The 27,731-nt window shown below is 44.4% G+C and overlaps 1 protein-coding gene across 1 annotated transcript; it reads right to left on the reverse strand.

Annotated features, from left to right (window-relative positions):
- Window positions 1–244: 244 nt before the first annotated feature.
- Window positions 245–6,915, reverse strand: Ccdc105 (coiled-coil domain containing 105). The gene is made up of 7 exons (XM_021174703.2): window positions 6,243–6,915; window positions 4,453–4,557; window positions 2,980–3,178; window positions 2,489–2,655; window positions 2,286–2,381; window positions 2,094–2,207; window positions 245–1,128 (listed from the first exon to the last, which is right to left on the reverse strand). The coding sequence occupies exons 1-7, from the start codon at window positions 6,810–6,812 to the stop codon at window positions 880–882; spliced, it is 1,500 nt and encodes a 499-aa protein (XP_021030362.1). The 5' UTR covers window positions 6,813–6,915; the 3' UTR covers window positions 245–879.
- Between the last annotated feature and the right edge of the window lie 20,816 nt (window positions 6,916–27,731).

The following is a 27,731-nucleotide window of genomic DNA, read 5'->3' on the forward strand; positions in this document are numbered from 1 at the left end:
TCAGGAAGAGCCTGACAGGTGCTGATGTAGAAGTCCGAGCCCCAGGGGTCCTGAGACTCTTTTCAAGTTGACACTGGTTGAATCCATGGATTTAGATTCTAAGTGACACTGCAAAAATCACCCTCTCCTCTTTGTGTATCTCAGGCCCTGGGATCTAGGGACAACAGATAGTAGAGTTCTTTGATGGTGTTCAAGGTTTCCAGAGCACACAGGGGGGAGCTGAGCTACAGCTGGATGTGAACAGGGCCACTCAAGGGTCTCTCCGAAAAGAACACGGGCTGCAGGGGATGTGAGCTTCACAAGGGCAGTGGTCATTTCAGCTGTGCCCACTGCTGCAACCTGCCTAGTTCAGGGCCTGATACTTTTTGTGGGGCAAGGACAGAAGCGGGTGTTGGAAGCACTCTGCTAAGAGGGCAGGCTCTGTAGCCATGGATGAAGCTTGAGTAAGTGGCTTAACTTCTCTGTGCCTCAGTTTCCTCAGCTGTAACATGGGGATGATAATAACAGCTTATGTTACGATAGGCAGCAACCGTGCTACAGACCTTCTACTGACATACTCATCTGTCATTATCACAATTGTTTAAGATAGGTGCTGTTATATTCATTTTACAGGCTTGAGAGACTGAGGTCAGAGAAGGGCAGTGACTTGCCCAAGGCCACACAGCTTGAAACCAGCTGCTAATATTTAAATCCTAACAATATGACTGCGAGGAGACATTAGGTTTTGCGATGTGACTGACATACAGTCGGTGGCTAATAATGAGAATATATTTTAATTATAGTTCTGCTAGAGGGCATTTGGAGGGAAGGGTAGTCAGAGGGAGGGCCATGTATCTGGGGGGATCCGCTCCAGCCCACCAAGGCCAAGGCAAGCTGAGGTCACTTGGAGGCGGTATTAGTTTGGCTGCGCACTGGTGTGCGAGGGTCCCAGTCATTGACCAGGCGCTGCGCCTGCTCATAGCACACGTGCGGGTGGCGCTGGCGTAGGCGCAGACGCACCACATCGTAGTCCACATCGTGCCCTATCTTTTTGCAGTTGAGGCCCCAGGCGAGGTTATCGTGTGTTGTACGGAGCTCTTTTAAGTTCTTTTCCATGTGCAAGTTGTGGCGGGTCAGCAGGTCAGTACCCTGGAGAGGGAGGGAGCAGAGGTTTTGATGGGAAAGGGCGGAGCCTTGGAGAAGGTTGAGCTGGGAGGGGCATATCCTGGCAAAGGAAGCAAAGGAGATCCTTGCAGTGGAGGGACTGTGCTTTAAAAGAACCTGTCTGTGGGGGATCTGGGCTGATGTAGAAGGGGCGTTGCCGTGCTTGGGAGGGGCGTGGGAGGTCTGGGGAGGGGTGAGGCTTTTAGGAAGTAGTGGAGCTAGCAAAGTCTTTCTGGGGAGGGTCAAAGCAGAGCTGGGAGGTCCGTTCTTTGGGAGAGGTGGAGCTGTTCTGGAGTAGGGCGGAGCTGTACTGGGGAGAAGGGAGGGGCCGTATTGGTAGAGGTTGGGCGGTTTTGGGGAAGAGTGTGGTCAAACCGAGGAGAGATAGGCTGGGGAAAATTGATTTTGGGAAGGGGAGGGACCATGATGGGAAGAGAGTGGGAAGTGCTGGGGGACTGGCAAGCCAAACCCAGCTTTTTTTTGGGACAGGCAGGAGCGTAGAGTAGACGTGAAGATGGGCAGGATTCTATACAGGGGTCAGGTGTGCACCGAAAAGGGTCCCTCATGCAAAAAAAGCATAGTTGAGAAGATAAATCTCTGTTGCAGGGGTTCTAGGTAAGAAGCTGGGCCAGGTTTGCGAGAAAAACAAAACAAAACAAAACACAAACACTAAATGGCTGAGATAGCTGAGAGAGGGATGTTCTTACAGCGAAACACGCACCAAGAATGTAGAACACATTTGAACAATTTATGTTAAGAGTTTCAGGGATATGGGGGGCGGGGTGGGGGTGGTGGCAAACCGTGAATGGTGTGGCCCAGCGACTTGAAAAGCCTGATGTCAGAGGCCGCTGACCCCCGCAGTGAGCAGTTTTCCCTTGATCTGGTATGCTTGGGGAAGGCAGTTTACCAGGATGTAATCTCACCCAGGGGGGAAGTGGAAGGGAACATACCTGGGCAAGGCGAGTAGCCTCCGGGAGCTGGGTGCCCACGTGCCTCTGATACATGCGTACCAAGGGTCTGTTCAGTTTCTCTCGCGCCTCCAGGTTTCTTTTCAACAGAGGACCCTGGCAAAGTGTGTTGTGGTGAACAGTGAGGTCGAGCCTACCAGATTCCTCTCCGTCCCCGATCCCTCAAACCTTTACCTTGATGATGCCCCGTGTGACGTACATCTCTTGATTGAATTTCATGCACCGGTGGATAGTCCCCCTCATCAGCCCCAAAGTCATGGTCATTCTTTCCTGGAGATTGGAGAGCACATGGGTTTCGCTCTGGGCCACTGTCCCCTCCTTCCCCAACCACTCCAGCAGTAACCATCCTCTGGAGCCTAGCCAAGCAGGGTGGGCACCTTCAACTCCAAGGTCTCACGCATCTTCTGTGCCAGCGAGGAGCATACACGGTCGCTTATCTCTCGTTGTTGATTTTGAATGTCCACCTCGTTCTTTGCCATCTCTGTTAAGATGTCTTTGGACTCCATCAACAAGCGCTTGGCTTCAAACAAGGCCTTAGCACACGCTGTGAACGCACAGAATGTACATGAGGGCCACAGGCCTCTCTTTGTCTTCCTTTGTTTCTCCTCCCGTTCTCCCCCCTCTCTGGTGGTGGACCAGGGATGAAGGGCCATGGATGAAGGACTGGGAGAAACCCACGGAAGGGCTAGTAAGTGAGGATAATTTAAATTGTGCCTCGGTTGGCTTCTTTTGAAGTAGAACCTGTGAATGAATGGGTGCTGTTGGAAGTGCCCAGGGAAAGAGACCAAGCAAGGCTGTATACTTTAGTAACAGTTAGCTAAGAGAGAGAGAGCTGTAGTTTTGGCAAACATCTTTCTATGGTGCCCACCTGGGGTATATGTGCCAATGGGGTCAGGAGGAGGCGTTTTCAAGCCCTGAGTTCGAGGAGTTGGGGGTCGGGTGATGTCTACCCACGAGTGGCGGCCAGCCTGCTCCAGAACTTTGTCCAGTGGCTGATTCATGAGTTCCACAGCTTGCAGCCGTTCCTGACAGTAGAAGTCCAGAGTGTCCCTGCAGGAGGCCAGAGCCTGAGGACCAGAGAAATGACAAGTCAGCTTGGATGCAGGGGCAGAGCTGAGCCCATCATAAAGTTCTTGGGCCTCTAAGCTGACTCCTCTCTTTGTTATATTGAAGCCCAACTTCATCAAAATAGAAGTCTTTTTTTTCATATATATATATATATATATATATATATATATACATATATATATATACATATATATATATATATCCTAGCAAACATGCCTCCCACCCATGCATTTTCCTGTTGTCTCTTGGTCCCCTGAACCAAGATAATAGTTTTGCATGTTTTTTGAAGGGGTTGTCAAACTACAGCCTATAGACTGGTAGCCTGCTTTAATTTTTATTTATTTATTATTATTTTTCTGAGACATCGTTTCTCTCTAGCCGTGGCTGTCCTGGGACTCTCTGTAGACTAGGCTGGTCTCAAACTCATACTCACCAGACTTTGCCTTCTGAGTACTGGGATTAAAGGTGTGTGCCACCATTGTCCAGCTATTTATTTATTCTAATCAGGAACCAGTTGTAAGCCTATTCTTGGGCACACCCAGACTGGTGACTTTAAACTGCTCTGGCCTCCTTGAGTAGTTATAACAGGGCAAACAGAACACAAGGCTAAAGACATTTGTTATTTGACTTTAAGAAAAAGCCCACTGAGGACTGGTAAAACAGGTTAGCAGGTGAAGATAATCCTGATGACATGAGTTTGATACCCAGTACCCCCGTGTAGTGAAAGGAGAGAACCTACATTGGGAAGCTCACAACTGTCAATCATTCTAGTTCCATGAAGAATTGACACTACTGGTTTCTTAGGAGCACCTGCACAACACACACCCCCTTCGAATATACACATAGTTAAAAATAATAAAAAGTGATTCTGTGACGTAACTCAGTGTGTTCAATCCACGGCACTTTGAAAAATGTCTTCCCTAACTGAATCCTAATACTTGTCAAGTCCCTACTGTGTGCCAGAGATTGTGCTGAATGGGGATTTGATGCTTGCCTAACAGGGACAAAATGGTCAGATCAATTTCTACCAAGAGAAATCTACAGTAAGGTTTGACTAGCAGTTGGGTACCAAGAGAATAGGGCTATTTATTTACTTACTGTTTTATAAAAAATGTTTTTATTAGTATCTAGTAATTTTAGACAGTGAGTTTTATCATGACATTTTTTTTTTTCAGAACTGCACACAATGTAGTTTGACCATACCCATCCCTGCTTAGATTAGAGCCATTTGTGTATTAGGCATCCAGGGGTCCCTCTCCAAGTACCCCCTAACCTTGAGCAAGTCCTCCGATATTTCCATGTCCTTCTCCATTTTTCTCTTCATGGACTTAAGTTCCTTTTTCTCCCAGACAAGCAAGCTGTCAGCCTTGTCTGGGATCTGGAAAAAAAAAGTGGGGGGGGGGGAGAATTACTCTCAGGAGAAGGCTGGAGGGAAATTTCATACTTTTGAGTAGAGAGGACTCCCATATCTTTGTGAACTGTGGAGCTTGCAGCTGGAGGAGTTTTGTTCCTTTGGGGGAGGCATGGGTGGGAGGGGGTGGGGTGAGTGTGTGGGAGAGTGGAGGTGTCTCTCTGAGAAGAACTGATCTTTCCAGGAGGTATGCCTATGACTTGCTGAGGGAGCTGTTTGCTGATATTTTAAAGTTTGCTGTTTGGGCAAGGCAGCTTGCCCAGTGAACTCCGGGAATATCACCTGTTTCCAGTCCTTAGTGATGGGGCTAAAGGCACTCTCAGTACAAAGGCACAGTTTCTGGCATTTTTGTGGATTCAGAGGCTTCAAATTAAAGTCCTCACGTTCACACAGCAAGGGTTCTTGCTCACTGAGCCATCTCTCCAGCTCAGGGATGGCTTTTATCTTTTGTTTTGTGTGGATTCTTTTGGTTTGTGACCCTGGAAATCATCAAGTGCCCTTGGCACTCAAGACCTTAACCAGGTCTGAGGGTGTTTCTCCCTTAAAATTGGGGCATCAGCAGGGCAGTGTTGGCACACACCTTTAATCTCAGCACTTGGGAGGCAGATGCAGGAGGATTTCTGAGTTCAAGGCCAGCCTAGTCTACAGAGTGAGTTCTAGGACAGTCAGGGCTACACAGAGAAACCCTGTCTCGAAAAACAAAAAACAAACAAACAAAAAAGAAAAAGAAAAAGAAAGAGAAAGAAATTGGGGCATTATGGCCTCTTGGCCAAGGCAGAATCTGTGGGTCTGGTGAACTTTTTGGAACAGGAGTAGATATGATGTGATATTCAAACTTGGAGATGCGAATTTCCCTCTTTGGGAAGATTTTTATGCAGTGTGACTTGGGGCTGCGGTGGGGATGGGGGAGGTGGGTGGGAGGTGGGGCGGGGAGAGGGGTCTACCCTCATAGCCTAGATTTGAAACAGTTTTTCTATTGGGGAAAGGCACCTGGGCTGTTCTTTTGGAAGTACCCTGACAGGAACGAAGATATTCTAAAGAGACACGTTTAAGTCCTTCAATCTAACTATTAATAGACCCCAAGAAACTGGAATTCACCCCAGATATCTCCTGCTGGGGAAAGGAAAAGGTCTGGTACCAGGTGGAGGAGAAACTTTCATCCCAGAAGGGATTTCACATTGTACTGACAGCTAACCAGACCCTTGGTCGAAAGAGACTGAGCCTAGACAAAAGGTCAGCGATGGTCAGGGCCACGCCTTAACTCGAACGGCTTAGATGTGGGTAGTATGGCTCCCTCTTTAAACTTTAATCTCTCAGAACAACGAAAATGGACAGCAGAGGGTCACTGGAGATATCTTTGCCCTTCTTCGAGAAGTGTTCTCATTGGTTAAATACCCTATCTGCTTTTTACTATTAATTTTTCTGTTCTGCTTGGTGTATAGAGGACGGGTGGCCGAATCTGGTTTCTTGGAGGCACAGATTATGACCTCAATTTCAGTAACAATTTTTGGGAAACTCAGGCTTTGGAACTTGGAGGTGTAGCCACCCTATTTTGCGGGTGTCCTCGCTGGAGATGGAGAATAGGGCGTGTTGTCTGTCTGAAGAAGGAAGCATCAACCTCTGTCTCTGTGTGGTGGCGGGGAGGGTCGCACCTTCTCACACTTAGGTCGGTAGCCCCGCAACTTGACGCTCTGCTGATTGATGAGCAGGCCCTTGCGCACCTCGCTGAGCCTGCGGTCAGTGGCCTCGCGCTGGCGCAGCAGCAGCCGCAGCTGCCCATTGATCTGGTGCTGCGCGCGGCCCAGGCGGGCGGCGGTGAGGCGCGCCCCGCGTGCGTGCGCGTGCACCACCTCGGCGGTTTGCTGGGCACGCGCGTCGCGGTGCATAGGCAGCGGTAGGCGCGCGTACCAGGCCGGGGGCTTCATCTTCCCTTTCCATAGGGTGACGCCTTCTCCGGGCGGTGGCTTTTCCAGGGTGCCGCCCCCTTTGAGCATCTCTACCCGAAAGCGCCAGGGTTCCATGTAGGCGGCGCGGCCCAGGTGGTGTGCCACGTTCGGGTCCAGTACACTGTCCTTGGGCTGCCACATGGTCACCGCCTCCTGCCCACAGCGATCGGTCAGAAGGTGTGCCTTGCGAGACGTGGCCTTGGCCGCCTGGCGCCATTCTGGAGCCCCAACGCGCGAGTCCTGGCCCGGGTCTGTGGAAGGGAGCAACACAGGCATGGTTCCTTACTTAGTGCCCGCGATCTCCTCGGAGAATGGACAGGGGTCCACCCAGCCCTAACCACACACCACTCTTTACTGGTGGCTAGAATGCGTGCTCCCAGAGCTCCCCTCACCGTGGCAACCAGGACAACCATGGAGATTGCGTTCCAGGGGCGGGGGATGGGAACGGCAAAATGGAGAACTAGGCCTGGAAATTCGGACTGTATTCCTTGAGGGAGCCGCTTTTATGGAGTTCCTCTCTCATTGTTTCTCATGATTTTGGAAATGTGTCAACCAACCTATATCTACTAGTAGATAACACAGCCTTGCATTTGGAAAATCCTAAGGAATTCACGAACTAGTTCTAATATTAGTAGTTTTGAAGTAGACATGAATACCATATACATATATTTGTGTGTGTGTGTGTGTACCACCACAGGGTGTATGTACTGGTGAGAGACATTGTACAGTAATTAGTTCATCATGAGGGGTCCCGGGATCATACTGAGCCATCTTGTTGGCTCCCAATTATGTTTTTATACTCCTGAAATGAACAATCAACAAAACAAAACAAAACAAAGCAAAAAAAAAAAAATCCAAAAAACAAACAACAACAACAAAACCAACCTGAATTAAGAATACAATTCCTGGGCAGGAGAGATGGCTCAGTAACGCGCTCTTCTGAGAACTTGAGTTCAATTCCTATCACCCACATCAGATGGTTGTCATCCCCTGACTGATACCTAGGGGAATCTGACACCTTGGACCTCTGTGGGCACTGCATTCATGTGGACAGATCACCCCCCCCCATACACAGAATTAAATAATAAAAATATATAAATGAATAAAGAGACTACAATTCCTGAAGCTGGGAAGATGGGCTCAGCTGGTAAAGTGCTTGCCTTACAACACAACATCTGAATTTGATTTTCAGAACCTACATGAAAACATGCTAGGCTGACCCGATGGTGAGATTGTAATCTCAGCACTGGGTATGCTAAAATGAGGATTTCTGGCGCTGGCTGGCCACAAGCTGACCTGGCCACCTCCTGGGGAGTGAGAGATCCTGTCTTAAAAATGGTGGAAGAGCTAGCTGAAGACAGACACCTGAGGTTTTATGCACCTTAAACAAACAAACCAAAACAATGCAATTCCACTTAAAATAGAATAAAAAGATTAAAATATGCAATACTCTCCAGCTCTTAGGACAGTCTAAGTTCTTTCTTACCTCAAAATTGAGAACTCTTTCCTTCTCATAGAATTCTCCTTTGCTGATTTCATGGTTTACTTTGTTTCGATCTTCAGAACCCAGCATGTATATCTTAAAGGAGTCTTTCTCTACTATGACCACAGTGAGCTTTACGCTCCTATTGCACAGGGTTTTTAGTGCAAACTACCAAAACTAAAAAGATGGTCTCTTAGATGACAGTCACAAAAGAAAAAAAGAAAAAGGCCCAAGCCAATGCTTTAAACAACAAAACTCAACAACCGGAGACTCAAAGAAGAACAACCAAAGCCTTGAGTCTTTTTCAGAATAGGAAATAAAATAGATATCAGAAGTGGATGGAGGGAGGGAACTGGGTGAGAGGGAGTGGAGAAGGGGAGTGGGGTGGAGATCAGGTGTAGGGAGAGCAGGGGAGAGAAGAGAAATCATCTGTGGATGCTTGAGGGGTGTCTCTAGGACTTGCCAGAGGCCTGGGACTGAGGGAGACTCCAGGGTGGCTACAGTGGTGACTCTAGTTGGAACTCCCTTCAGTGGGGGATATTGATCTGGAAATGGCCACTTCCTGTAGTCAGGCAGGAATCACAGTTGAGGGACAAGGACAACAATCCACTCACAAAACCTTCAACCTAAAATGTGTCCTGCCTACAAAATGCACAGGGGCAAAGAGAGCGGAGACAGAGGGCATGGCCAACCAATGCCTGGCACAAATTGAGACCCACCCCATGGGCAAGCATCAATCTCTGACACTATTTATGATGCTTTGTTATGCTTGCAGACAGGAGCCTCACATAAATCTCCTCTGAGAGGCTCCACTCAGTAGCCAATGGAAACATTCAGAGACCCATAGCCAAACATTAGATGGAGCTCAGGGAGTCTTGTGAAAGAGTTGGGGGAAGGACTGAGGGACCTGAGAGGACAGGAACCCCAGAGGAAGACCAACAGAGTCAATTAACCTGGACCCTTAGGGGATCCTAGAGACTGAACCACAAACCAAAGAGCAAGCATGGACTGGACCTACGTCTCCCACACATATGTAGCAGATGTACAGCTTGGTCTTCATACAGCTCCCCCCCCCCCCAATTGGAGTAGGGACTGTTCCTGTATTTGTTGTCTGCCTGTGAATCCTATTCCCCTACCTGGGCTGCCTTTTCTGGCCTCAGTGAGAGAATATGCCTAGTCCTGCTGTGACTAATGTGCTGGGGTGGATGGGTGGGAGGGAGGGGTAGGGAGTAGGGTGGGGAGTGAAGGAGTGGGAGGGGTAAGTGGGAGGTAGGTGGTTGTCATACCCAGGGGGCCACTCTCCCTTCTTAGAGGAGAAGGGGAGGGGATTGGGGGAGGAGCTGGGGGGGACTGGGAGAAGATGGGGGCGTGATATTGGAATGTAAAGAGAATTAAAAAAACAAAACAAAACAACCCCCCTAAAGCCTAAGCTGCCACCATGGCCAAATAAAACACTCAAATACAAAACCAAAACCAAAAATCAAACCAGACACATTAAAGAAAAAAACACATGCAAATAAGTCAAAAACACAATGAAACAAAAAACAAAAACAAACAAAACAAAACAAAACAATAATACCCGCCCCCTCAAGCCTGCTTCCATGTGAACTAATTTGCCTTTTACCTCTAACTTCAGCTCCAAGCACAGAACTTCAGCCTCCTCCTCATTTTTGGATTTCTCCGATGTGTTAGGTAGTTTTGCCCCAGGGCCTGTGTTCTTTGACTGGCTCTCTTTCCCTGAATATTTTAAAATTTACCTGAGTTTTTAGTATTTGCTAGATTGGTTGCAGTATGTCCCTTATGTTAGAAGCTTAGTCTTTAGTGTGCCAGTAGAAGACACTTCAAGAAGTGGATTCTAGTATAATGTAGTAAGAGCTCTTGGGCATTGTCCTTGGAAGGAATAAATGTGTGATCTCGTGTGATCTTGACTAATTCTTTAATTCATTTTTAATTATGTGCATGAATTTGGGCATGCACATGCAGTGCCCGCAGAGGCCAGAAGAGGGCACTGTGAGAACTCAGCAAGAGAAGTAAGTTAGCGCTCTTTTCCACTTAGTTGTCTTCCCAGCTCCTTAAATTGATATATTTTTTCACTGAATGTGCATATGAATAAGTTCTTCCAAAGGCAGGAGCTGCTGCGAGGGTTTCGGCGAGGCAGCTCATTCTGTACTCAGCGGCTATCCTTTGCTTCTTCCATGTCTTACGCTCTCGCTTCTTTTTAATTTTAATATTTTAGTTTTTGAGAATTTCATACACGAATGCTGTATTTACATGATTTCCAACCCTTCCTATCCCCCTTTCAACTCCTCCCACACTCCCTCTCAAATTCATGACTTCTTAAATTCTCTCTCTCTCTCTCTCTCTCTCTCATTCTCCCACTTTCTCTGGCTCTCTCTCCTCTCTTCACTCCATTTAGTATTGCTTGTATGTTCATGTGTTTAAGTAAAAGCCTAAGGACCAGGATTTTTACGGCTAAATAGTGCCTTCCGGACATGACAGGGAAGCTGAGCTCATGAGAAATTTCTCTTTCTTTGATTTTTTTTTTAAATTAGTAGCTGAAGAGGTGACTCAGTGGTTAAGAGCCTTTTCAAAGGAACTGAGTTGTGAATCTGGTAGCGCACAACTGTCTGCAACTCCACATCTAGGGAGTCCAACACTCTTTTCTGGCCTCTAAGTGCTCCTGCACATACATGTACACAGACCCTGCTTCCTACCTACACACATGCACACACACACACACACACACACACACACACACACTTGAAAAACCTTATGGTGTGGAGCTCAGAGAACACCTTGTGAGAGATGTGGGTCTCAGGGATCAAACTCAGGCTGTCAGGCTTTTCAGTAAGTGCTTTATTCACAGAGCACTTACTGAAGTGCTGATTTTGAGTCCTGATTCTTTGTTGACCAGAGGAAATATATATATATATATATATATATATATACACAGGTTATTGGGAAGCTGCTCTCAGGTAGGTGAGTTCACTGGCCCCAAGGAAGGAGGCCATGGGAAAGGGGGACAGAGGAGGGGGAAGAGAAAAAGAGAAAGTGCATGTGCAGAGAGAAGGAAAGGGGGGAAGAAGAAGGAGGAGGAAGAAGAAGAAGAGGAGGAGAAGGAGAAGGAGGAGAAGGAGAAGGAGGAGAAGGAGAAGGAGAAGAGAAGGAGAAGGAAGAAGAAGAAGAAAAAGAAGAAGAAGAAGAAGAAGAAGAAGAAGAAGAAGAAGAAGAAGAAGAAGAAGAAGAAGAAGAAGAAGAAGAAAGGGAGAACACCAAATACCTGGGTTATACAGCAAAAAGTTGGGTGCAGGGTATGCCAGGTAGGGACTGAGGGATGCTGGAAGAATCTGGAGGCCAGGTCTGCTTTGATATGTAAACTATACACCTCAGTCCCTTGTCCCAGGGTCTGAAACCAAACACTGTCCACTGCAGAAACTTCTCTGGCTAAAGCTGAGAGCAGCACTAATGCATGGACATAAAAATAATATTTAGAAGGCAGTTTAATAGCACCCCTGTGTAGTCAAAGAAAATACCAAGTTCTCCCTAGAGTCATGACCTCCTACACCAGTGGTGTTTGCCCATGTTTGCATTTCCACGTATAAATTCCCACAATGTCCCATTTTAGACACTTTTTTTTGGCCTAATTTCTCTCCATTTGAAGACAGGCAAACCATTTTCTGCTCAATTATTATTATTATTTTTTAATATTTACGCTATATGCAAGGGTGTTTTGCCAGTATGTCTGTTTGTGCAGCATGTGTACCTGGTTCCTGTGGGAGTCAGATGAGCGTACTGAATCTTCTAGGACTGGAGATACTGATGGTTGTGAGCAGGTGTGTGGGTGCTAGGGATTGAACCTGGGTCCTTTGGAAAATCAGCTAGTGCTCTTAACCACTGAGCCAGGTCTTTAGCCCTGATCCTGCTCTACTTTTAAACATTTTATTTTTACTTTTCATTATATGTTTGCTTATATGCTTGTGTAGGAAGATGTGCACATGGGTGCACTTGCCCCAGAAGGACAGACGAGGCTTTGGATTCCCTGTAGCTGCAATTGTAGGTGGTTTGTGAACTGCTGGACATGGGTGCTGGGATTCAGATCAGGTTCCTCTGTAAGCACAGTGCATACCCTTAACTGTGTCCATCTCCCTCTGTGCCCCAATTCCCTCTCACCCAGTCAATGAGGACCTGTAGGTTTTTTTTTTTTTGAGACATTAGCTCTGTGAATTTTATAATAAGTGGCACATTATAGAATTCCCTTTCTCTGTCATCTCAGCCAAGGCCGTCTATTCTCTATGAGAGTCAGGTACGTAGCAAAACGGTGACCTTGGGTAAGGTTTAGGGAAGTTGCTGGGTGGATGAATGGATGAGGAGAACCTTTGAAAAGTTCTAGCTCCCCTTTTCCTCCTTTTCTTTCGTTATCACATGGAAATGCCCTTTGCTCTGAAATCTTGGCAGGTAATTATCAGAGACCCTTTTTTAGGTTCCCCGATGTCTTCCCTTCTGGGGCACTGGTTTCTACTTTTAGCAGGTGCCCCCTTTATCTTGGAGATAATCACATCAATTGGTCTCTCATTCCAGGGGGATGTGACCTAGAATCTGTTTTGTCTTTGAGAAATGAGGTCAAATTCCTGGCAGAGGTGTCAGGAGATGTGGGAAGCCCCAGGCTGTGTGGAAAGCTTTCTTACCACCAACTTCAAAGGTGGTGACCATATAGGTCAGTGAGTTATAAGGATTTGTCTTTGGGGCTGTAACCTTATTGGTCCTTTGAGTTGACTCAGGCCAAAGTCATTTAGGGGCTCTTACTATTACTTCTTCTCCAGTTTTTTCACAACTGGATTTACAGGAAGCATTTTAAATTGTTGAACACTGTGGGGGTGAGTAGTGTACAAACAGCCTGGTCCCTGGTCGATCATAGGCCTTGAACTCAGGTCACCTGGTGGGTGGTGACTTCCAACTAGAGAGGTGTGTGGCTATCAGTCATATAGGCAATGCCCCAAGCTCCTGGTATTCTGTCTGGACTCAACCCCCACAGTTACCTGGCAACAGCCAGGTATGCTCCTCCCCATAGTTACCTGGCAACAGCCAGGTAGGCCCAGCCCACTATAAAAAGCAGCTGCTTGCCCCCTCCTCACTCTCTTGCTCCCTTTCTTACTCCTGCCTCCTTCTTGCTCCTGCCTCTCTCACTCTGCCTTTCTACAATAAACGCCTTAAAACCATGGGCTGTCTCTTCTCATTGGGATCTGCCATGCTGGAGCAGTGGAGCAGGTCTTCCCCTAATGAGCCATGCATCTAACCTCCTGAGGGAGGCCTCCCTGCTCTCCAGTCACGGCTGTCAGTCAATTCAAGTCAAGCCGCTTGACCAAGCTAAGGACTCTCCTCCTCCTGGAGGGACCCATCCGGAGCCCTCTCCTCTTATCCTTTTCCCCTCTGCCCCGGGCTAGAGCTGCAGAGTGAGAAACTGCTGGTCTTAGTCTCTGCAGGCTGGGGTCTGCCGCCCCCCAGCCAGCTCCGGGCAATTCTGCAAGAACCTCAGACTAAGCCTTCCCCACCCCCGGAGCGAGGTCCTGTGTCTTCTCACAGCCCCACACCTGCCTGGTGGCAGTTTGGGCAGCTTCAGTCAAACTTCCCGCGTCTGCCTCCATGAGTGGCCTTAGCCCAATGGTGGGCCAGATGCAGGGCCCCATTTTGACCCACAGAGCACCTAAAACTTGAATCCTCGCCTATGACAGTATATTAAATGCTAACTCGACACCATCTGAAATTACATGGGGAAAAAGTCTCAACAAAGGATCATTTAGTTCATGTTGGCCTGTAGGTATGTCTGTGAAATATTGTCTTGCTTGTTAATTGATGAGGGAAGGTGCAGCATATTGTGAGTGGCACCGTTCCCTAGGCAGGGGATCCTGTAGAGATCCCCTTATGTAGAGAGTGGGCTGAGCACGAGTGAGCACCTGTGTCCTCACATCTCTCCTTTCTTTACAGTGGATACAATATAACTGGCTACTTCAAGTTCCTGCCTTGACTTCCCTGATGTGCTGAACTGTAACCTGGAATTATAAGCCAAACAAACCCTTCCTTGTCTGCGTTGCCTTTTATCAGGGTACTTTATCACAGTAGCAGATAGATGAAAACTAGAACACCTCACTTTTTTCCCACTTTTCTTTCATGTTTTTTCTACTCTACTTCTGTCTACATCTATCTTTCATAGCTAGTTGTTCACCATCTGTCCCTCACATTCAGTGTTCCTTAGTAGAGTTGGTATTTTTGAACATACAACCAAATAGTCCCCATCTGCCGATCTTCAAACCCTCTATACACTCTTTCTGTTCACTATAAATCTAATGACTCATTTTAAAAAATATAGTATTTTTATTAATTCTTCAAAAAATTCATGTAATATATTGGCCATATTGACAAGACATTCATCTCTCTAACTCCTACAATTCCCATTTACCTCCTTGTTCAATGAACTTTATGTCTTTTTCTTCTTTTTAAAATTTAACCTACTGAGTCCAATATACTATTCATGGTCAACTTACCATGGACCATACTCTTAAGAGACTTTCCTTCCCCAAGAAGCCATTAACTGTCACTACCTCCTTTGTTTAGGGATGGGGACTTGTGAACTACTTCCCTCTCCATGCTACAGTGTTGACTGGCTTGATCTTGTATAGGCCTTGCTTATGCAGACAATCACACAGCTGCAAATAATAAGTGCAGCAGTCTTGTTATGTTCGAAAGAACATTTGCAAAGTAAAATGTTCAGTCCTAGATGTGGGATCTCTTCTCCTGAACTGTTGGTTGAATTATTGTTTTGCTTTGGTTCTCTCTGACCTTTGGCGGCTCTTACAATCTTTCTGTTCCCTCCTTAATCATTGTGCCTGAGGCTTGGGGTGATACAGATGATAAACGTACCATTTCTGGCTGAGTTCTCTCTCTCTCTCTCTCTCTCTCTCTCTCTCTCTCTCTCTCTCTCTCTCGCTTGCTCGCTCTCACGCATTAACTTCTGCACATAGAAATCTCTTTGATGAGACCAAAGAGCTGCACTGGCATATGGTATAGAGATAAGAATTTAGAGGAAAGTTTGATACTAGGTCTATTTGGTACAATAATAGTAGTAGATACAACCCCTGGGCTTATGAGTTCCTAACCATGGGTTTTTGTTCCTGTTAACAGTACCAGCCATGCATTTCCTCCTGCACAGCAGGCTTTAAATCCAATCAGAAAGTAGGTGGTTATCCCCATAACAGTTTTGCCACTATTGCAACCACGGGCATAGCTTGCTGTGTCAGTCATTATTGTGGTTCACAGGATTGACAGCTATTTAAGACCACTAATGACTTTCCCCCCCTCAAGCAGCCTGCATAGTAACTTCTAGTACTATGAAGTTTAGGTAGCAGGCAGGAAGTTTCCTGGTCAGTATCAACTTGATTTCTCCATGTCCTATGATCAAAGTGTTTGGCAGCTTTAACAATAGGGACTTTCCATTAAGTTTTAGTGAAAAAAACAAGAGCAATAGCAATTGGCTATATTGTTTGGTGGGGCCTCTGGGTCACCTTCAACCAACAGCTCAGGAGGTGGTATCCCACATCTGGGACTGGTCTTTTTACTTTGCAAGTTGTGTCTTCTTGAAGTAGTATTGTTGCCTGTGTAGGATAATGTTAATTGAACTCATTTTTATAAATTATGTATGAACTTTATAAAATAGTAGGTTTCATATAGCTTTTTTCTACCACCCTTGGTGTTACTTATTCCTCCTCAAACCCATTCTTTTCTCTGCCCTCTTGTTTTCCTACTTAAACATCCATCTCCATTATAGCCCTTTCCCTTCACATCTTCTGTACTCCAGCATCCTTCCCCCTTGATGTCTTTTCCCCAGTCCCCACCAATGGTCCTTTCTGAGTTTCCTGGTTTCTATAGGTACTCCAATTAAACACACACCCCTAAAGGTCAAAGATCCACATATGAATGAAAACATGGCATTTGTATTTCTGAGTTTAGGCTATTAGAGTAATATTTTCCAGCTCTGTCCATTTACCAATAGATTTTATTTTTCTTTACAGTTAAATATAATTTAATTGTGTACAGGTACTACATTTTCATTATCCATTTGTCAGTTAATGGGCATCGAGGCTGTTATATGTTCTAGTTATTGTGAATAGAAGAGCTATAAACATGGATGAACGCGAGTCTTTTCTTGGAAATAGAATCCTTTGGGAATATGTCCAGGAGTGGTATTGCTAGGTCATATATGGTAGACCTACGTTTTGTCCTTTGAGACTTCTCTACAGTAATTTCCATAGTGGCTTAACTTCACAAATTTTCATTTTTATCAATGGTGCACAAAGCTTTTGTTGTCCCAAATAACTGTTCTCTACATGAAGCGGTGGAGAGGAGATTCTCATTTTAATAGCCACTTGATCCTTACCATGTGACAACTCTGCAGCAGGCCTGGGAGAAGGGCTCGATCATGTATATTACAGGAAGACTATGGGTGTTACATCTGTGAGACTAGTAGGAAGATATCATCCCTTCTGGCGTTACAGTGTCACTGGTTGGGGGAGGAGTACCCATATTCCTATAAGTAACCCCTCATCTGTGCTCTGTAAGAAAGCCCAATTTAAACTCATTGTTTCTCCAGAGTAAACTTTGGTTTGTCTTTGGGTCCTGGGGATGAGGGTTAAATGTACCTCTAATCTTGGAAAACAATTTTAGAAACAGTTTCTCTTGTTTTCTTATTCTTAGCCATTCTGACTGGGGTAAAATGAAATCTCTACTTTTGTTTTTTGTTTTTGTTTTTTGAGACAGGGTTTCTCTGTTTAACAATCTTGGCTGCCCTGGAACTCATTCTGTAGACCAGGCTGGCCTTCAGCTCACAGAGATCCTCTTGCTTCTGCCTCCTGAGTGCTGAGATTAAAGGCATGCTCAAGTTAGTTTTAATTTCTATTTTCCTGGTGGGTGATGATGATGAATTCTTTAAAAATATTTTTTTAGACATCTGTATTTTGTTTTCTAAGAGCTTTATCCAGTTCTGTAGCATTCTGTTTAAGTTGTGTTTCTTGCTTTCTTGGTATTTAGTTAAATTTACAGTTGCAAATCCCTCCATGAGTCTGTAGAATGCCTCTTAAGTTGATTAACAATTTCCTTTGCACTATGGAAGCCTTTTAATTGTATTAACTGGCAGCTGTTAATTGTTGCTCTTATTTCCCAGGGGACCATAGTCCTATTCAGAAAATCCTTACCTTAGCCTAGATCTTGAACTGTACTTCCAACTCTTTCTTCTAGAAATTTCAGGTCTAACATTGAGATACTTGATCCATTTGGAAATGATTCATGTGTAGGATGAGAGAGAGAGATAAACATTCATTCATTTGTGAAGGTACCCAGCTTCCCACCAACCATCTGTTAAAGATACTGTCTTTTTCCAATACATATTGTTGACACCTTTGTCCAAAGCAGGTGACTGTGTACTCTAATTTTATTATATATATATATATATATATATATATATATATATATATATATATTATAGCTGAGTAGTGAAAAAATCAGGGATCATTTCTTTGTGGTGAGATCATTTGAAATATATGTTTTCAGATGTTCAGGACATGGATCAGTTGACAAAGTGCTTGGTAAACAAATATGGGAACACGAGTTTGATCTCAAGAACCTATTTAGGCGCTGGTATGCACCTGTAATTTTTATGCTGGGGAGGCTGAGGCAGAGGCAGAAGGATCTGTAGAATTGGCTGGCTAGACAGTGTAGTTAATCAGTGAACTTTTGGTTATGTTAGAGATCCTGTCTAAAAAAATAAGGTATAAACCCAGACACTATTGCAGATGCCAAGAAATGCTTGCTGACAGGAGCCTGATACAGCTGTCTCTTGAGAGGTTCTGCCAGATCCTGATTAATACAGATGCAGATGCTCACAGCCAACTATCAGACTGAACACAGGGACCCCAGTGGAGGAGTTAGGGGAAGGACTAAAGGAGCTGATGGAGCCTTATCTGGCATCAAATGGGAGGCCCTTGGTCCTGTGAAGGCTTGATGCCTTAGAGTAGAGGAATGCTAGGGTGGTGAGGCTGGAGTGGATAGGTGGATAAGGAAGCACCATCATAGAAGCAGGGTAAAAGGGGATGGGATTTGCAGTTTGCAGAGAGAAAACTGGGAAAGGGGATAACATTTGAAATATAAATAATTAAAATATACAATTAAGAAAAAAAAATAAACCTTCTGGTTTTTGTTTGCACCAGAGCTTAACCTGTGCCACAAATACTGCCTGGAGAGAGCTGGTCTCCCAGAAGTGTGGACAAGCCTGTGAGCACAGGTAAGACTACCACTTCTCCTCCAAGGGACCAGCTCAGAGACCTCAGGACACAGGAACCGAGGAGTAGTTTGGAACAGGATCCTTCCAGTTTCTGTCTGAGCTGGGGAACTGACCCTGTACCACAGCTCTCCATACCCAAATACTCCCAGGAGAGAGTTGGTCTCCCGGGATTGCTGACATACCTGTGAGCACAGGTAAGACCACCACTTCTGCTCAAATTCCTGGCCTAAGAAGGACCAGCGCAGAGCCATCAGGACACAGGAACCAAGGAACCCAGTTTCCATCTGCATCCCGGACCTGACCCTATGCCACAGCTCTCCATACCCAAACTCCTGGTTTTCTAGGAGTACTGACACACAAACTTGCAGGAGGGACAAACCACAGTAAGAGACAGCAAAGACCAGCTAACACCAGAGATAACCAGATGTCGAGAGGCAAAAGCAAGAACATAAGCAACAGAAACCAAGGCTACTTGGCATCATCAGAACCCAAATCTTCCATCAGAGTGAGCCCCGTATACTCCAACACACCAGAAAAGCAAGACTCTGATTTAAAATCACATCTCATGATGATGATAGAGGACTTTAAGAAGGACACAAATAATTCCCTTAAAGAAATACAGGAGTACACAGGTAAGCAGGAAGAAGCCCTTAAAGAGGAAACACAAAAATCCCTTGAAGAATTACAGGGAAACACAATCAAACAGGCGAAGGAATTGAACAAAACCATCCAGGATATTTTTTTGTTTGTTTGTTTTTTTTGACACATGGTTTCTCTGTGTAGCCCTGGCTGTTCTGGAACTTACTCTATAGACCAGGCTGGCCTTGAACTCAGAAATCCACCTGCCTCTGCCTCCAAGTGCTGGGATTATATGTGCCACCACTGCCTGGCAACCATCTAGGATCTAAAAATGGAAATAGAAACAATAAAGAAATCACAAAAGGAGACAACACTGGAGATAGAAAACTTAGGAAAGAGATCAGGAGTCATAGATGCAAGCATCACTAACAGAATACAAGGGATACAAGAGAGAAACTCAGGTGCAGAAGATACCATAGAAATCATTGACACAACAGTCAAAGAAAATGCAAAAAGCAAAAAGCTCCTAACCCAAAACATCCAGGAAAACTAGGACACAACATGAAGAGCAAACCTAAGGATAATAGGTATAGAAGAGAGCGAAGATTCCTAACTTAAAGGGCCTGTAAATATCTTCAACAAAACAATAGAAGAAAACTTCCCTAACCTGAAGAAAGAGATGCCCATCAACACACAAGAAGCCTATGGAACTCTAAATAGATTGGACCAGAAAAGAAATTCCTCCCATCACACAATAGTCAAAACACCAAATGCACAAAACAAAGAAAGAATATTAAAAGCAGTAAGGGGGAAAGGTCAAGTAATGTAAAATGGCAGACCTATCAGAATTACACCAGACTTCTCACCAGAGACTATGAAAGCTAGAAAATCCTGGGCAGATGTCATACAGACCCTAAGAGAACACAAATGTCATCCCACACTACTATACTCAGCAAAATTCTCAATTACCATAGATGGATAAATCAAGATATTCCATGAAAAAACCAAATCTACACAATATCTTTCCCCAAACCCAGCTCTACACAGAATGATAGGTGGAAAATGCCAATACAAGAAGGAAAAATACTCCTTAGAAAAAGAAAGAAAGTAGTCTTCATTCAACAAACCCAAAAGAAGATAGCCATACAAACATAAAACATCAAAAATAACAGGAAGCAACAATCACTATTCCTAAATATCTCATAACATTAATGGATTCAATTCCCCAATAAAAATACATAGACTAACAGACTGGATATGTAAACAGGATCCAACATTTTGCTACATACAGGAAACACACCTCAAAATCGAAGACAGTATCACAGAGTAAATGGCTAGAAACAATTTTCCAAGCAAATGGTCCCAAGAAACAAGTTGGAGTAGCCATTCTAACAAATGAGAAAATAGGCTCAGAAAGATCAAGCAACCAGTTCAAGGTTCACAAAGTAAATACACACTAAAGTTTGGATTTGAGTTAGTCTTTCAAGGTCCAAACTCTTCATTACACAACAGCAGATAGATTCATCAAGTAGAATGGAGCAGGGCTGGAAAATGATGAGGGAGCATGCTAGAAGAGACAAGGACAGGAAGTACATCTAAGAGGCAGGCCTAAAAAGAGGGAGACTGAAAGGTGCAAGGAACTCTCTTAGTGCTTGGTGTACTGAGAAACAACAGTCAAATACTCCACAAAGAATGGAGCCACTCCAGTGCTTCACAAAGAGTGATTTCAGAGCTAAATGGTATCTTCTGAAGTTCCATTGGTCATTTGGTAACTTTGGAAATAGTAGTGGTGAAGCAAGCACAGGGAGAAGATAAAAAGGTTGGTAGTTCCCTTACCAATGGATTAGAAAAGTGAGCCAACTAATTGCCCCCAGCCTGCCCCGTTCCCTGCCCCCCCCAAAAGGTTGGCTGCAAGAATGCATTGGCAAGAATGTATCAATGTCTGATGAACTGATTATTCTGCCCAGAATCTCTATCAGTGGTTCTTAATCTTCCTAATGCTACAACCCCTTTAATATAGTTCCTCAAGTTGTGGAGAGACCCCCCCCCAAAAAAATCTGTAGTTTTATTGTTTGTTTTTAACTGCTAGATAAAGCTGGACATATTTAGGATGCTATGTGCTGTTTCTACACAGGTGCTCCATGTACAGTGTTCAAATCACTGTGACCACATCTATCTTCTCAAATAGTTATCATTTCTTTCTATTAACATCATTCAAATCCTTTCTTGTTCATTAAAAAAAAAATACAGCATCAACTATAGTCACTTTACTGTGCAAGTATAGATTTAGAATCATTTGTGTAAGTAATAGGTAAGCCAAACACTAAAGTTCCATCCTCCACTCACTTTCTTGCTTCTCACACTTTATTTTATTTATGTGTATGTGTGTATCTATGTGAGCATATGTGGGCCACCAGAATTGGTTTTTCTCTTCTCTAATACAAGGTATTAATCTCCCTGTCCCCCTCATTGTTTTTTCTCTTCTTTAAGACAGGGCCATAATCTCCCTATCACTGCCCCCTTCCTACTTTCTTCAGCCTCTGGGAGCCACTACTCACTCTCTTCTAAGAGACCACAGGGGGGAAAAAGAAAGACTAAGGTGTATGTGCATGAGTGTCAGGGTGGTGCTGGAAAGATGGTGTCTTAGTTAGGGTTATTATTGCTATGATGAAACACTATGACCAAAGCAGATTGGGGAGGAAAGGGTTTATTTGACTTATACTTCCATATTATGCTCCATCACTGAAAAATGTCAGGACAGGAATTCACACATGGCAGGAACCTGGGGGCAGGTATGATGCAGAACATGCTGCTTACTGGCTTGTTCCTCTTGGCTTCCTCAACCAAGAACCCAGAACCACCAGCCCAGGGATGGTGGTCCCACCCACAATGAACTGAGCTCTCTCCTCTATGAGTTACTAATTAAGAAAATGCATCACAGGTTTGTCTACAGTCCCATCTTATGGAGACATTTTCTCAACTGAGGTCCCTCTTCTCTGAGGATTCTAGTTTGTGTTAAGTTGACATAAAATTAATTGGAACAGATGGCTCAGTGGTTAAGAGCACTTATCGTATGCATTTGGTGTACATAAATATATGTAGGCAAAATATTCATAAATAAAACATAAAAAATCTAAACACAATCAATCAATCAATCAATCAAATAAGCAAGCAAACAAGCAAACAAAAACAGACTCTGGAAGTAAATAAAATTCAAGTCTTAGGCTATCTTTGAAATCTACAAAATTTATAAGGTCCTTTTCAGAGCAGAAAAGACTGCAGGGGAGAGGAGCCACTGATCTGTTGTGTTACCTGTGAGGTGTGCAGGGACCTTGCTGTCAGGTCCGAAAGAAACTCATAATGAATGGCTAGCTGTGATGCCCATTAGCTTACTAGAGTGCTGGCCTGCAGGATCGCTCAGCATCTCAAGTACCTGCTACAGAGCCCATTCTGGCTCTTCTCACCTCACCTTCTATCCTACACTTTTCCAGATCATGCGTTCTGCCATTTTGGGCATGTGCTTTCTTGGCTCTTGGCCTTCTCTTGGTTTTCTCTCTTAACTCCCTTTTTCTTGGCTCTCTCTTAGACCTCTCTTTCTCTTGGATCCCTGTCTCTTTCCCCTTTCTTTTGGTTTCCCCATCTCATTTCTCATCCCCCATGGCCATATTCAGTGAACTGCTTTTTCTACCCGTTCCGGATTCTTCCAGATGCCCCTAGCTATAACTTCCCTCATATCTATAACAAAAACCTCCTAAGCCATACCTTGGAATGGTCATATTCTCACTTTATACCTAGGATATATCTTTTGTGAGCTGTCTCCCATGCTAAGATGGGCTTTTTGGTGACACAGCTGCCTTTGAGGAATCTATACTCTTGCAAGTAACCCCGATAAACTCATGGGATTATCAAGTTGGCTTTTGTTAGTATTGTTACTTTGGTCTGTCATTGGTTCTGTATTTGCGGGAAGTTGATGTTTGTTCATATCTCCCCAGAAAAATGTATATAACACCTGCTTATGACCAAGCAAATGAACTTAAATATGGAGACTTCCCAATCTCCTCTTGTCATGAAATAGTAGCCCAAGATGACATATATCTGGTAGGCTGGTGGGAGACCTTGAGCCAGAGGACCCAGCTAAACCATATCTAGATTTTTAACATGCAGGAACCCATATAGTATGCTTACTATGTATAATTTTAAGCCGATAGATCTAGAATCATTTGTATAAGTAACAGGTAACCCAAACACAAACGTTCCATCCTCCATTCACTTTCTTGCTTCTCACACTTTATTCTATTTATGTGTACGTGTGTATCTAAGTGAGCATATTTGGGCAGAGGGTGGTAGTGAAGCCCATAGGGCTGGAGTTACAGGTGGTTGTGAGCTGCCTGGTATGGGTGCTCTGGAAGATCAGCAAGTGCTCTTAAGTTCTGACCCATCACCTCAGCCACAGAGTCTCACCTACCTTCTCTGCACACACAGGGATGTATTCATGCTTCAAGGTTTTTTTGTGGTTGTTGTTGTTTTCCTTTATTGTTTGTTGTTTTTGTGTGTCTGGTATGCTGTATACAAATGAGTGTGCAGATGTGCACACATACTAAGGCCAGGTCAAGAAAATGGGTATCCTCCTCCATCTTTCTCTGACTTGTAGCTTGAAGACAGGGTCTCTCACTTAACCCGGAGCTCACCCTTTTAGTGAAGCTGATGGATTCTTGGGACCCTCTTGTCCTCTGTTCCCCTCCCCATCAATGCTGGGGTTGCAGGCATGTGAAGCCTATGCCTAGCTTTTTAAAGTGGGTGCTGGGGATTTTAAAAATTATATATGTATAATTTATATATGTATAAGCATGCATGTGTAACTGTGTGTGTGTGTGTTGGTCATAAAACAATTTTTAGGAGTGTGTCTGCTCTTTGTACCACATGATTCCTCTTCATATGACATGATTCTATCTGCCTTGATGTAATATCTTCATTATTTTTATTGGGCATTCAAATGTCAAGAAGCACCCTGTAGAATTTACTGAAAAGTTATAGGCAGCTTTAACTAAGCATGTTAATTTAACTCCTGATCCAGACTGGAGGAGTAGTAATTAAAGACCAATTCTTAACTTGGTCAGTCCCAGACAGCAGACAAACTGCAGCAGAGTAGTTGCACATGTGGACTCACTGCAGTTATGACAGTGTACACTAGACCTGCGCAAGCTCAAGCTGGACAAAATCTCAGCATGGGGTGGAGGAAGAGCGGCAGGCACAGATTCTCTCCTACCTGATAAGTTACTGGTATTCAATAGCTGCTGGGAAAGGGGAAATTGGTTTCCTTTAAGGGTGGTGTACCATACTCCTAGGCAAGCTCCCCATTCAAGAACATTTGGAGAGGAATAGCTCAGCTGTTAAAAGCACTGACTGCCCTTCCCAAGGTCTTGAGTTCAATTCCCATCACTCACATGATGGCTCACACCCACCTGTGTAAATGTAGTCCCATGAGATACAATGCTCTCCCCTGGTATGCAAGTGTACATACAGACCAAACACACATATAGATAAAAATACATAAATAAATTTGAAAAAAGAGAGAATATTTGGGGAATACAATTTGGACTTGATAGCTTTCAAGAACTCGAACAACACCGAAGAGAACACAGAGTTGAGTGGGTATGCAGGTGTTGGAGTAGACCTGGGAGAGAAGCTGAGAGATCGTGAAACTGTTAGGAGCATGAGGGGAGGGGTACAAGGAAATAACTGCCCCAGCTTCACTTTCCTCCACCCCTTCAACCTCTGCACTTGGATTCCTGGACTGAACCCAAGAGAGGCCAGGATTATGGAGCCAGTTGGTACAGTACATGTGGTACAGTCTGTGAGGACCAATATTCCTGAACATAGAATATGTTCAGGCCACGAAAGCTCTCTAGCACTGTATCTCATGAACACATGACTGTACAGTCATGCAGGACCAGACTTCTTCTCAGTATGATGCCCAGCTGAAGTAGATAGTTTTATATTAACTATTATTATTATTATTATTATTATTATTATTATTATTATTTTAATCATTTTTAGAGCAGGGTCTGACCATATAGGCCTGGCTGCTTTGGAACTCATTATGTAGACCAGGTTGGCTTTGAACTGACAGAGACCTACCTTCCTCTGCCTCCTAAGTTCTAAGGTTAAAGATGTATGCCACCATACCTAGCATTAAATAGAAGTTAATCAATGTTGAGTAAGGGCTGCAGAGATGGTTCAGCAGTTAAGCGCACCAGCTATTCTTTCAGAGGATCCAGATTTGGTTCCAAGTACCCACACTGCAGTTCACAACTATCTGTAACGCAAGTTCCAGTAGAAATGACATGCTGGGACACCTGGTACATAGTCCTACATGGAGGCAAAGCACTCATGCACATAAAATAGAAATACACATATTTAAAGAGTTGAATAAATAATTGCATGCTGCCCTGCTAATTAAGGATAAAGTCTACCATTGTCTGGGCAGCCTTCTGGGCTCTGTGCAAAATGGAAGATTCTTTTTACTTGCAGAGCATCTCCTTCTCTGATCTTGTCTGGGTAATTCAAGCCCTGCCACATGCCTGTAGCTGCAGAATGTCATGTAGCCTTGGTTAAGATTACAGGTCCAACTTCCTTTATTCTGATAGGAACACGTTTAGCTAGCACCTGAGATCCCTGGAATGAGGCTCCATGCTAATGAGGCATCTCAGTACCAATGACCTTTGCCCATCCCGGATATTCTGATCCCCCAATCTTCACAACGATATAAGCCTTGAATAACTCCAAGTAAAGTTGATCTGTCTACCCGGAGCTGGTCCCAGTGTCATCATTACTATACACACTCCTGTGGCCTCCCCATGTCATCCCTTGCCTCTGCTTCCTGTTCCTTTTGCCCTTATGGACATTAGCTGACTATCCATGAGGGAGAGGGAGGGGCCCAATTACAAAATGGAACGACATTCATTCATTTAAAGCTTATCTATAAAACATTGTGTTCTTATCATGTACAGATATGATTTAATTATTCTTACTTATTTTGTGAGAATTTCATATATGCATAGAATATAGTTTGATCAAATTTTCATCTCTCATACTCCCTCCAGTTCATTCCAGACCCTCTCTTACATCACCCTCCTGGCTTCATGTTCTCATTTTATGTCCCACATAAGTGAGTTCTGTTAGTACTGTTTTTAAAAACATAACTAATTGATTAAATTTTTTACTTATTCACTTTTTGCTTACTGCCCCCCCTCTCAGTCACCCCTCCCACATTCTTTACCCCCATACCCTCTTCCCTTCTTCTCTGAGCTGGTGAGGGCCCTCTGGGTGTCCCCCCACCCTGGCATATCCACTCTTTGTGAGGCTAGGTGCACCCTCTCACACTGAGACCTGACAAGGTAGCTCAGCTAGAAGAACATATCCCATGTACAGGCAACAGCTTTTGCACTAGCCACCCCCCTATGAAGACCAAGCTGCACATCTGCTACATATGAGGGGGGAGGCCTAGGCTCATCCCATGTATGTTCTTTGATTGGCGGTTCAGGGTTCAGGTTAGTTGAGTTTGTTGGTCTTCCTGTGGAGTTCCTATCCTCTCCAGGGCCACAGTTCTTCCTTCTATTCTTCCAAGCTCCATCCACTGTTTGGCTGTGGATGTCTGCATTTGTCTGAGTCAGCTGCTGGATGGAGCTTCTCAGAGGACAGCCATGTTAGACTCCTGTCTGTAAGCATAATAGAGTATTGCTTGTTGCTTTTAAGTGCACAGGTGTGGGGCCATCCACCAGATCATAATTAGCCAACCTACCTGGAATCACATCCCTCATGAAAACTGATTCTCCTTCCCCTAGCAGTCATCCATTGTTAGTCACTCTTCAGTTAGTGATGAGAGCTTGTGTATCCATTCACACCTGTGCTGGAATGTTGACTGGTTTCTTAAGCAGCTCACAACAGCTTCTCTGAGTTTACGTGTGCAGAGGTCTTGTTATGTGCAGAAGTCACTGTTTTGCCCACTGTTTTCTTAACCTCTGGCTCTTACAATCTTTCTACATCTTCTTCCTTGATGGGAAGGAGTGTGATATAGATGTCCCACTTTTGGCTGAACATTCCACAGATACTTCTTCTGTGTACTTACACCAGTTGCAAGTTTCCATGTTAGTCTCCATGCACTTCACAAAGCAACTTCTCTCATTAGATCCCAGAGCTGTGCTATTCTGTGAGTATGGACATACATGTTGAGAAGGCCATTTGATATTATATCCATTGATTTTGAAAACTCTAGTTCTTGACAAATTAGACATTTTCTAAGTCGTTTCTTTAAATTAGCATGCAAAGTTATGGGCTTCATGATGACATTTTCATTCATAATTTGTTTTGGTGATTCTCATCCTCCAATCCCTTTCCACTTCTGCTAGCCCTCCCCCCACCCTCTCAGTAGCTAGCTGTCTTCCTGCCTTCAATAACTGTATTGTGAACATGAGGGTCTCCTGCTACATTCCTCTCATGCCCTCCCTGCGGGAGACCAAACTTGGGGCCATATGCACACTAGGCTGTGCTCTACCTTGGAGTTCCATCTCTAACCCCTAGTTTCTTTTTATTTTATTTTTTTAAAAATAGTGTTACAAAGTTGTCTAGGATGGCCTTGAAGTCTCTTTGTAGTCCAGCTTTAGCTTGAACTTGTAATCCTTTTGATACAGATGGTATTCAGCTTGCTGAATAGCTGAGTTTACAAGCCTGTACCATCAGATCTGGTTTGATCTTCCTTCCTTCCTTCCTTCCTTCCTTCCTTCCTTCCTTCCTTCCTTCCTTCCTT

This window comes from Mus caroli, chromosome 10 (assembly GCF_900094665.2).
Source record: "Mus caroli chromosome 10, CAROLI_EIJ_v1.1, whole genome shotgun sequence".
NCBI classification, from domain to species: domain Eukaryota; kingdom Metazoa; phylum Chordata; class Mammalia; order Rodentia; family Muridae; genus Mus; species Mus caroli.

Coding starts and splice junctions, on each gene's coding strand:
- Ccdc105 (XM_021174703.2), bottom strand. CDS start 6,812: ATGCCTGTGTTGCTCCCTTCCACAGACCCGGGCCAGGACTCGCGCGTT. Junction 3,179..4,452: donor TATCGGAGGACTTGCTCAAG/GTTAGGGGGTAC, acceptor TCTGGTCCTCAG/GCTCTGGCCTCCTGCAGGGA. Junction 1,129..2,093: donor AGGCTACTCGCCTTGCCCAG/GTATGTTCCCTT, acceptor CTCCCTCTCCAG/GGTACTGACCTGCTGACCCG.